Source organism: Capricornis sumatraensis, chromosome 17, assembly GCF_032405125.1.
Source record: "Capricornis sumatraensis isolate serow.1 chromosome 17, serow.2, whole genome shotgun sequence".
Classification (NCBI taxonomy): domain Eukaryota; kingdom Metazoa; phylum Chordata; class Mammalia; order Artiodactyla; family Bovidae; genus Capricornis; species Capricornis sumatraensis.
Window position 1 is genome coordinate 67,850,706 of NC_091085.1, and position 11,580 is coordinate 67,862,285.

The 11,580-nt window shown below is 59.4% G+C and overlaps 1 protein-coding gene across 1 annotated transcript; it reads left to right on the forward strand.

The window, feature by feature from the left end:
• The first annotated feature begins 344 nt into the window (after positions 1-344).
• Positions 345-8,683, forward strand: LHX5 (LIM homeobox 5). Its single transcript, XM_068990228.1, has 5 exons — positions 345-517; positions 2,518-2,741; positions 3,368-3,645; positions 4,348-4,513; positions 8,316-8,683. Exons 1-5 carry the CDS (start codon positions 345-347, stop codon positions 8,681-8,683), a joined length of 1,209 nt encoding a protein of 402 aa, XP_068846329.1.
• The last annotated feature ends 2,897 nt before the right edge of the window (positions 8,684-11,580 follow it).

The window sequence follows — 11,580 nt, forward strand, 5'->3', positions numbered from 1 at the left end:
AAAGATGAGGATCGGGACCGCTTGAAAGTGGGGGAAAGTGCCGGCGCCTCCGCCACCGGGGAAAGCCGCTCGGCAGAGCCGAGGCCAGCAGCCACCCAAGATATACCGGGGCGCGCGGCCCGGGGCATGAGACTGTGAACGCCACCAGTCCCCACCCCACCGCGGGCAGCCTAGCGCCAGGCCCAGAAATCACCCGAGGACTTGACCGGCTGAGTCTTGGTTCGGACCGGACTCGCCCGGCGGCGGCCAAGAAGAGAGGCAGAGAACAGCGGCGGGGCCGGGGGCCCGAGGGCCGGGGGCCCAAAGGGAGGTCGAGGCGGCCCGAGCCGCCGGGGCGCGGGGCTATGATGGTGCACTGTGCCGGTTGCGAGCGGCCCATCCTCGATCGCTTTCTGCTGAACGTGCTGGACCGCGCGTGGCATATTAAATGCGTTCAGTGCTGCGAGTGTAAGACCAACCTCTCGGAGAAGTGCTTCTCACGCGAGGGCAAGCTCTACTGCAAAAATGACTTCTTCAGGTAAGTGGCCCGTGCTGCCTCTACTTGCTGCCTGCGCGCCCGCCCCGCGCGCGCTCCGTTGGGGCACCGGGGAACGGGAGAGAGCCACCCCAGCCTCCCGGTCTCACCAGCTTCAGTGCGGAGCCGGCTCTCCCAGCAAGGGCCGGAACCCAGGCGGAGTGAGAAGAACGCGGCTGGGCGGCTTCTAGCTGGCTTTTCCAGGCCGGCTTGGATAGGCAGTGGGGCAGGGAGAGGAAGCTCCCTAACTTGCTCCGCACTCGTCTCTGCCCCTTCCTAGCCGGCACCACCCCAGGGTGGAAGCTTCCAGCCCGGTTCTGAGAGACTAAGGATTTTGGCGAAGTTAGGGACAGCTGAGGGCTTCTCCCACCAGGCAGAGTGCGGGCTGTCCAGAGGCTGGGCTCCAGGCAGGTAGGGTTCCCCGGGCCTTTCTGGACAAACAGAAACTTCCCAGCCCCAGAGGGGGCTCAGCCAGAAAGGTCTCCTTTGGTGATGGGAAGGGAATCTTCTCCTCAATCCCCCCATCCACATCCCCCCACCATCAGCCCCAAACTCCTTAAACATTTTCTCTTCTGTTCAAAGTACAAACGAAATGAAGCTGGAATCAGGACCTGCAGGGTCTACCCTTGCTGCCCACTCGGGCCCTCAGGCAGATCACAGAGATCACTTCTCTAAGTCTCGGTTTCCCAGCTGAGAAATGTTGAGGGTTGGCCTGGAAGGCTGTGGGGGTTTTGGCCGCTAGGCCTGGCCCACTTCCCCACGGGCGCCCAGAGTCGGCTTTGTGAGTGCGAATTCCAGGCGCAGAGGGAAGAGGGGGGCATGATTAACGCTGTGCAGAAAGGCTGCTCACCGGCCTGGTGGCTGGCACTGGGGAATTTGAATAGGAGAAAATGTCAGTCGCGCCTTTACACGTGTAAACTCCCCGGCCCCAGAGGCCCAAGGCCCCTCATGTGGTGCTTGCAAAGCACCTAATGATTTTTGATAAGGTGCATATGGCCAATTATGCTGCCGGATAAGGCCAAAAGTGACTTATGGCTTCTAATGCCCTCACTACATCAACGTCACCCAAATTCGCCCTGTTTAGAGACGTGGGTGTGAGTAGATGTGGGGCCCCAGAGTCCTGGGCCCTTGCCCTCTCTCCCCCTGTACCTCACCGCTCCCCTTCTCCTCACCCTTCCCTGTGCCGGTCTGCACCATCCATTTCAGGGGAGGCCGGCTGACTCCCAGCACTCCTAGAAGAAAGAAGAGGATCTAGACAGGGAACACAGAAAAGGAGGCATTGGAGAGATCCCGAGTTCTGGCCATGCAGGTTTAGGACTGCCTTCTGATCACATATCCTCCTCCCCTGCCTGCCAGGGCCTGGGATCTGGGGACCTGGAGGCCCAGTCCCTGCCTTCCAGAGCCCACAGGCCCCTGACCAGCTCCAGTGGGGCCCAGAGCAGGGCCTGGAAAGTCTACAGTGCTGGGAATCAGTAGAGGCTCTCTCTTTCCTGCTTAGGTTCAGCTCAGGAGAGGGTCCCCCTCGATGCTCCGTTGCTAGGACCCACCAGCCAGGCTGACAGACCCTCCCTGGATCTCAGCAGACTGTTAAGGATCCAGAAGGCAAAGCCGAGAAGCGGTCCCAACCTGGCCTGCCTGGCTTTAAAATCCTCCCTGACCTCGAGAGCAGAGTTTGCCTGGAGCATCCCGGGGAGAATCTGGTAGGGGTGGGGGTGGAGGAAGGGCACGACTTGGGGTGCTCTGGGCCTTCTCCTCGGCTGAAGGCTGCACCCATTGCCAGAAGCCCAGCAGGGTTCAAATGAGCCCGACCACCGAGGCACAGTCCAGGGCATTTTGTCTCCTGTCTGGCATTTCCGGCCAGGGAGGACAGGACTGGGATCTCCTGTTGACAGACGTGGAAATGCAGGCTTCTCAGAAGCCAGGGCCGGGCAGGAGGAGGTCAGGGCTTCGGGGAGGATGGGACACTGGGCTGGCCTCAGGTGACAGGCCGTGTCCACCTGCAGGCGCTTTGGCACCAAGTGTGCGGGCTGTGCGCAAGGCATCTCACCGAGCGACCTGGTTCGCAAGGCCCGCAGCAAAGTCTTCCACCTCAACTGCTTCACCTGCATGGTCTGCAACAAGCAGCTGTCCACCGGCGAGGAGCTCTACGTCATCGACGAGAACAAGTTCGTGTGCAAGGACGACTACCTGAGCTCCTCCAGCCTCAAGGAGGGCAGCCTCAACTCGGGTAGGAGGCCCTCACCCCTCCCCGGCCCAGGCCCCAGCGCCCTCCCCACTTTGCCCCGGGTTCAGAGCTCTCCACTCAAAGGTCAAGGCACACGGAGGGGCCGTGGGGGGCTGGCGAAGAGGGGCAGCGTTGGCAGCCAGCCTCTCAAGATACTTGCCGCACCTGCTCTTCCCCTGCCCTCCTTCAATTCTTGTCCAAGCGGTCCTCCTCCTCCTCCAATTTGGAGCCGTGCAGTTTCCCCTTTCCGAGTCTTTTCAGCTCCTGCTAATTTCTAGCTGCATAGTGAGGACAGTAATTGAGGGAAGGAGAGGTGGGAAAAGAAGATCCCAGGCCAGGAGGGCGTCAGGACCCTCCTCGCGTCCCCTCTCCCGAGAGCGCGCCTCCCCCTGTCGCAAGCGCTGGCTGGGAAGTGCTGGGAGGGCTGAGAAGGGCCCCTCGGAAGGCCGGGCCCCGCCTGGAGGGAGTGGGCGGGCGTCGGGCCCCTGGGGGAGGGGCTGCGGCAGGTTTGGGGTGGGAAACCGGCCGCGGTTGGTGGTGGCCCGGGGCGCCGGGAGCCCGCTACCCGACTGGAGAGGTCTCGGGCCGCCGCTGACGTCCGGTTCCCTTCCCGCTCCGTCCTCCCGCAGTGTCGTCCTGTACGGACCGCAGCTTGTCCCCGGACCTCCAGGATCCACTCCAGGACGATCCCAAGGAGACCGACAACTCGACGTCGTCGGACAAGGAAACGGCCAACAACGAGAACGAGGAGCAGAACTCGGGCACCAAGCGGCGCGGCCCGCGCACCACCATCAAAGCCAAGCAGCTGGAGACGCTCAAGGCCGCCTTCGCCGCCACGCCCAAGCCCACGCGCCACATCCGCGAGCAGCTGGCGCAGGAGACCGGCCTCAACATGCGCGTCATCCAGGTGCGGCTCGGGTCGGCCACCCCTCCCCAGCGCCGCTGCGTCCGCGAGCAGGGAAGCTCGGAGGCGTCTCGCACACAGCCTCCTTGGCTAAGAGCGCGCCGAGTTCGGCGCAGGGGCAGGCGGTGCGCCGGCGGTCGGGGCCCGCTGGTCACACTCCTAGCCGGAAGATCCAGCCTGGCCCTACTGTCTTCCAGCGGTGCCATCTTGGGCGGGTCACTTCACCTCTCTGATTCCCGCCCCTCGCCCCTTTCAAGGAAGGTTTTAAGCCTCGCTGGAGTACGGGTACCTTTCCCTTCCTCCCATCCTCTGGGCAGAGGAAGAGGCGCTGTTTGTTCTCCGTGTGTTCCCTCCGGGCGCCCGACGCGCGGGGCAGACAGACAAACGGCCAGAGCCCGGCTGGGGGAGGCGAGGAGCCGAGACCAGCGCCTTGCTGGGCGGGAGGCCTTTATAAAGCCGTCACACTGCGGACGGGCCAAGGACCAGGAAGCCCAGCTCTTTATGAGTCGCCCCACGGGTCCGCGAAATCCTTCACCCTTGGCTGGTTCGCCGAGGCCCCTCTCCACCCCTCTGGTCTAATCCGGCCCGGCCCCCCGGCTCAGGGCATTCTTGGTGCGAAGGAGGCGCTAGGACCCAGCAGGGACGGCCCGGGCAGGGAAAGAAGGTGACCCAGATCAGGGCTCACGTGCCCCTTCTCTGTCCCAGGTGTGGTTCCAGAACCGACGGTCCAAAGAACGCCGGATGAAACAGCTGAGCGCCCTGGGCGCCCGGAGACACGCCTTCTTCCGGAGTCCGAGGCGCATGCGTCCGCTGGGCGGTCGCTTGGACGAGTCGGAGATGTTGGGGTCCACTCCATATACCTACTACGGAGGTAAGCACCCCGCCTTGGACGTGGTGCCCCACACCTAGGTCAGTGCTGGTTGAGAGTGCAGGCCTGGATCCCTGCGATCTGGGGTGCCCGGGGACCCCTTCCTCCTTTCTACCCACGAAAAACATACAGAATCATGAACACACCTTAAGAGACACACATCATCAGGGGCAGACCCACGCTCAGATACTTTCTGGACAGAAAATCAGACACATGCGTTCACTCACCCACGGCTTGATACCCACAGATAAACATGTGAGACAGGCAGTGACACACTCACCCACGCAGTGGTACACTCACCCACACAGTGACATACTCACCCACTCAGGACGCACACGAGTTCAGAGACCGCGGAGACCCACGTCTAGACACATGATCACCCACAACCCAGGTATACCCCACCCCCTGGGTATACTGACAGACACGCTGAAACTCCAGGTCAAGCACTCAGCGTGTACCCCATCCCAGCCTGACACACAACCTTCTGCCACCCTGGCCCACGGGCTGGCCTGGTGTATGTTGGCACCAGCAGGAAAGCAGGCCCTGGCAGGCAGCACCAACAGTGCTGGAGGGGTCAGGGGTCCTCTGGGGTCACCCCCTCGCTATCTTTCAAGACAGCATCTCCTTTTCCGACCTCGGGGACCATGTACACAGCATCTGGACCATTTAGCCCAGATGCCCGGCAGTTGGGCAGGTTTTGCTGGACTAGGACTCTGGCCCACCCACCAGCTGCAAGAACACCAGGGTTCATCACGACTGGGGGTGGGGTGGGGTGAGGGCTTGGGGGGAAGCAAGAGTTGAGCCAACCCAGTTATCCACTCTCCCATAGGGCTGCAGGGGCAAGGAGCCCAGCGTGGCCCAGAAGAGTCCCTCTGTTGCTGTTAGCACGCTCAGGCCTGGGTGCGCTCTCCTCTTAGTCACCTCTTCCCTCTCTCCTTCTCTCTTCTGTCCTCCCTTCTCCCCTCTGCGTTCACTTCACTCTTCTGAGTGACCTCTCCCGACTCCCTCACCTCGTGTTTTGTGGAGACCCAGTTGCTCCAGGGCACTATTGGACTCACTCACCCGTCCTGCGCATCCCAGACTTGTGGGCTCAAGGAAGGCATCTCACCTTCTCTATTCCTGGGCCTCTGAATTTGGGGAGCCCCCAGGAATGTCTTTGCCTGAGAGGGATCTCTGCTGCACCCAGACTGGGGAAGGGGGTGGCCCTAGTAACCCAGATTGGTGAGAGGTGACTTCTTTTAGAAAAGTCAGCTGAGTGGCAGTGTGGAAGGGGAGGGCCAGGATCCCGGTGCCCAGGCAGACCCAGGAAGGAAAATAAGGGCACCCTCTACCAGCTTTGTTTTATCCACAGGCCTGGGAGGTTAGCTCTTCTGGCCCAGCCAGGGTCCCCGGAAACTGTGGGTGAAAAATGGTGATGTGCTTTTAGGGAAGAGACTGAGATGGCAGGGCAGGTACAGATGCCAAAGGGAGTCGGCCTAGTGGACTTGTCCTGGGGCGGCTACTCACCGACACTCTTCACCCATCTTTGCCTCCTTGCGCGCAAAATCTCAGCCCGGCGCGGGGAGGTTGGCGGGGCGGTACCAGTCCGGAATTTTTCCCCGCCTGGGTAATTAACCAAGGTTTCCCCCAGGACCAGCGTGCCTCCCACCAACCCGACCGCCTCTTCTACCCCCCTGTCTGCTGGATAGGGTGGGGGCCTGGACACACGGGGTCCCTCTTTCCCCGGAATGGGTTGGGGGGACGGCCGCGGACCCCCCAGCCCCAGGGAGGCAGCCCCGCCTAATCCGCGCTGGGAGATCCCGGCGGCGGCGGCGGCCGGCAGCGGGCGAGAAAGGGGCCGGGCGGCGGGGCCGGCGGCTCCCCGTGGGAGCGGGGACAAAGCCCCAGCTGCGGCTTTTGTGCCCTTTTCAGACGGCGTTTGTTCCAATTACCTCCGGCCCGGCCGCCATATGGGCGGAGGCGGCGCGCTCCGCGCGGGGGCCGAGGCCCTCGCTGGCTAGCCGGCTCGCTACGGACCGTGGCCGTCCCCCATCGCCGTCCCTTAGGGGCCCCAAATTCGCCGCTTCCAACCTTTCTCTTCACTTACGGGGAGAATGGAATGAGCGGTTTTTAAAAAATAATTGGCGACCGTTTTGGCTGTTGCCTAAACCGTCTCCAAGCCCGCCTCCAGACACTCCCCGTTTGGACTGATGTCAAGGAGGATTTGGGAGGGAAGAGGGTAGCAGGGAGAGTCCAGCACTCGCCCCAGCGACAGACCTCGGCCCTAAACAGGAGGCGTGGGTTTGCTGAAGAGACTCCGGCTTACGGACGCGCTGGTTTTCCCTCCGCCCAAAGCGGGTTATTGTCAAGGGTGCTCCTTTCGTGGGGTCCCACGCCCCACTCTTTCAGGGGACAACCCGAGGTGGAGGGAAAGAGGCTCTGTCCTCTGTTCGAAAGGGTTTAGGGAAGGGGGCTTTAGGAGGAGGTCACGGAATTGACTCAGAAACACTTTGTCGAGAATGGGCGGGCGTGTAATCTGGAGTCACTGCGCTCCCCGAATTTGTGGGCAAAATTCGAAGTTGTGCATTTTTCCGCCGAGAGAACCAATAGCTATCACCAGATTGATAAAAGGGCTGAATGCCCCCAAAATGCCCCAAAACTTTGGGAGTCTTGGCAACCCCACCCCGGCGGATACAGCTTTACCCCAAGGCGCACGGATCTCTAGACGTGGCCCGGCGAGTGTTTTTTTTATCGTCCCCCCGCACCCCCCCCTCCCCGCCTCTCCAAAATCTCTGTGGCTGAGCTTTTTCCATTCCTGGCCAGGTGAGGCCGAGGCAACCGATCGGAGCCCCGAGGGGGTGCAGCGCGGGGAAGGGGAGGGCTCTGAGGCCGCCTGGCATGGTCCGCGGCCAAGTTTCGGCGGCCGGGGCCAAACTCCCCAGCGCCACTGTGCTCCGGCTGCGCTTCTCCCAGGCTGGGTCGCCGCCCGATCGCAACCATTTCACCTTCAGTTCTCTTTCTGCCATCTCTGCCTCCCTGCCCTGCTCCTCTCCCGGGTCTCTCAGCTCCTGAGTCTCTCAGCCCCCGGGTCTCTGGCCCTCTGTCTGACTCATCTTGGACGCCTCTGTCTCTCCCCACCTTCCATCTTGTTCCTGGGTCTCTCCCCGGGTTTTTTTCTGCGTCTCTAACCACACAGCCGCCTCAGCTTTCCCTTTCCGGCTCCTGCACTATCTCTGTTTAACTTGAATAACCCCGGGTGTCTGTCCCAGCCGTGGGTTCAGTGACTGAATCTCTCTTCTTGCCTCCCCACGGACTCTGAGTCTGGGGTGTCTACTCGCGTCCTGTCCTACCGATCTCTCCCTGCCTCTTTATCTGATATTATCCAGTGCCTCTCGCTCTCTAGCCAGCTCTAAGGCACTGTCTGGAATCCTCTGTCTCTTGCGCTTCCCCCGTGACCTCTGTCTCTCCGTCTCTGTGTCAGGGAACCTCTGATGTTGACAGGTGTGTGTCCTTCATCGTCCCTGAGTCTCTCCCAGCTCCTGAGACTGTAGCCTTTGCGTCTCACTGGTTGTCTGTCTCCCCAGCACGAACTCGGAGTCTGGTCTTCCGCCCTCTGGCCTGCCTCTCTCTTGGTCTCCGCAGGCCTCTCCACGGGCGTGGTCCCCGTGAACGTCCTGTCCCGCCAGCCGCAGCCGCATCTGCACCTCTCTGCCCTTGGTCTCCCTGGGTCCCCTCCCCCGGATCTCCTCCCCCAGGCCCCGTGAGTCTTTCCTCAGCGACCTCCCCGCCTCTCACTCTCCCCTCTGCCGCCCTGTCCCCTCCGCAGACTACCAAGGAGACTACTACGCGCCGGGAGGCAACTATGACTTCTTTGCGCACGGCCCGCCGTCGCAGGCGCAGTCCCCGGCCGATTCGAGCTTTCTGGCCGCCTCGGGGCCCGGCTCCACGCCGCTGGGCGCGCTGGAGCCGCCGATCGCCGGCCCGCACGCCGCCGACAACCCCAGGTTCACCGACATGATCTCGCACCCGGACACGCCGAGCCCGGAGCCGGGCCTGCCCGGCTCGCTGCACCCCATGCCGGGCGAGGTGTTCAGCGGCGGCCCTAGCCCCCCCTTCCCCATGAGCGGCACCAGCGGCTACAGCGGACCCCTGTCGCACCCCAACCCTGAGCTCAACGAGGCCGCCGTATGGTAAGGCCACCGGGCCGGGCCGCCCCCCCGCGCTTGGCCCCGGGGACCCGCCCGGCCGGCCCCTGCCCCCACCCCCCAACTTCACGCCGGACGCAGCCTCCCTAAACCAAAACGCCCAACGTGGACACAGCTCGCTCTCTCCCGAGTCCGAACTCAACCGGCAGCTGCTTCTCGGCTGGGCGCGAAGGAGGAGGACCGACCCCGCCCCCCATCTCCATCCTCCCACCGCGGCCTCTCCGGGAACCCCCTGCCAGCGTCTCCCGGCAGCTGCGAGCGATTTCTTGGGACCAAAGTGTTAACTCCGAAGGGTCAAGAGATTTCAAGCACGCTCTAGGCTTCCCCCGACCTCTCCCCCAACCCACACACCACCTCTTTGGACCAAGAGAGGGCTGAAGCCAAGGGATGGAGACGATTTCTTTTCTTCCCCCCTCCCTGGAATCCGACTGGCATTTTGTAATCGTATTTCTCACTCTGCTTTCCCGTCTTTAAAAAAAAAAAAAAGATAAGAAAAAGAGAGATTGAAAGGAGTGAGGAAAGGGAGCAGAATGAGTTAGAAGATGGAGAGAGAGCCAGCAGAGAGATGCAGACTGAGGAACATGTTTGAATGGGGTGCGGGTAGGGTTGGGTGGGGGGGGGGTCATTGGAAGACAGCTCCACCTGTGCGTTCGCGCCCCCTGGTGGTCAACCTCGATGATCACGGTCAGCTTTTCTAGGAAGAGATGGGAACCGTCCGGACATGGCCAGCCCAGGGCCAGACCCCCATCTCTTCCTTCCTTTGACATTTATTTTGAACCAGGGGGTCCAGGCCAGATTCAAACACTTGCCCATCCTGGGCTCCCGCTTGGGCAAGGCGCCAAGATTTCTGGGCTCTGGCCCACAGACCACCCTCCCTGCCCAGGTCCTTGGAGGCTGGGCGGTCAGGATGTACAGTATTATACTTTTTTGGAAGTTGAACGCTTCTAGTTTCCTTATTTTGTATAAAGAAGAAACAAATAAAGTATGTTTTTGTGTTTACTGTTTATTTATTGTACACTAGTTATCTGGGGTTGGACATTTTTATATTTTTAAGAGGAGGGTGGGCAGAGTTGGGGAGGGGAGCCAGAAAGAGGTTTACCTAAAAAAAAAAAAAAAGTGAAAAAAAACCACCGAAAATATCAACTTTTTTAAAAAGATTAATAAAAAATTCTTTTTTCCCTCCATGCTGTGTGGTTTTCTTTTTTTTTTCCTTTTTGCCTCTGTCTTCAGTCACTCTGAATTAATGGAACTATTCTGGTTCTTGTTTCTGACATAAAACAGACTTGATGGATGCAAAGACCTCTCATCTAGCAGGGTGATGGGAGGGGTTCTTTTGGCAGCTAACAGGTAAGGAAGATGCCTGCCATTTTTTTTTTTTTTTTTACAGCTACGATGTACCAATAGTATCTCCCCCAGTTTTATGTAATACCCTGATCTAACACAAGCCAGCCTGGCACATAGTAGGCCTTCAAAATATTTGATGACTGAATGGATGTGCGACTTGTTTATCACCAGAGCAATTAGAGCTTCACTCATTACTCCTCTGGGTAATTCCAGATGGCAAAAACAAAACCAAACAGACAAAAAGCAGGTTGGGACTTGCCAGGCAGTCCAGTGGTTAAGACTCCACATCTCCACTTCAGGGGTTGTAGGTGCGATCCCTGGTCAGAGAACTAAGATCCCACATGCCTAGTGGCACAGACAGAAAAAAAAAGCAGGCTGGTAGGTCCAGTGCTGCAAGGCTGTGTTAGGACCGAAATGCCCGCAGGGAGAACAAGGCTGCTCGTCCTGCAATTCTTAACACAGTGCCTGTTTGGATCCTTTGGTAAATCAGCATGGTGGAAGGGAGTTCTTGAGGAGATTTAACGGGTCTGAGGCAAGTCCCTCCCTTTCTCTGCCTCAGTTTCCCTACTTTCAAAAGCGGGGACTAGAGGGAGCCCTTTCTATGACTTCATTCTTTTGCAGCTCAAACACTGTAGGATGAGAAAAACAGATGAGGAGAGAAAATAGATGGAAGAGGGTCCTGCATCTGGACGTCTTTTCTCCCAAGCTTAGGGTGGGGGAGGGGCTTACCCATTTTAGCAGCAGCAGGAAAAGGAGGGGGACTGGGAGCTGGTGGGGAGTGAACCACCAGGGGATGGACCCATGCTAAGAGCCCTCCTCCTCACTCCTTTCATGCGGACATCACAAGAATAATTCGAGGCGACCTGACTTTTCCTTTTCTTTCCTTATAGCACATTTGTCTTTATCAGACAAATGCTACTTGCTTGTGGTGGAAACTCTAGAAAATGCAGATAAGCAGAAGAAAGAAAAGATAATCCCCTGGAATCTCAAGTAAACGAGTTGATACGTTTCTTTCCGGATTTTTTTGTTTTTTTCCTTTTCATTTTGAGACTAGAGCTCATGCACACAGACACAGAGTCCTTGGCATGCTCACGACTCCAGGAGCACCAGGCGTCTGGGAGAGGCCCACTCTCGAATGACCCTGGGGTGGCCCCATTAAGGTCTCAGAGGGCGGCTCAAGAGACCAGAGTCCAGGGGTGATGTGATCTCTGGGGTCATGATCAGGACTTACTTGAGGCTGATTCCCCACGGGCTCTAGCTCTGAGTGTTGGTGTGTCAGGAGGGTTGGGAGCAGAGGTCACCTAGGAGTGGGATAAGGGTAAAACAGAACAAGGGCCCTGGGCTCCAGGAGACTGGCTGGCTGGTCACTGTATCACCTTTCTGAGCCTCAGTATGCCTACCATGAAATGGGCTCACAATGGCATTTCATCCACGTTAGAGAGATGCAATTTATCCTGTGGCCAAGGTTTTGGAAGTCTAAGTCTTGGGTTCAATCCTCACTCCCATCCTCTGCCAACACACACACACACGCACACACGCATG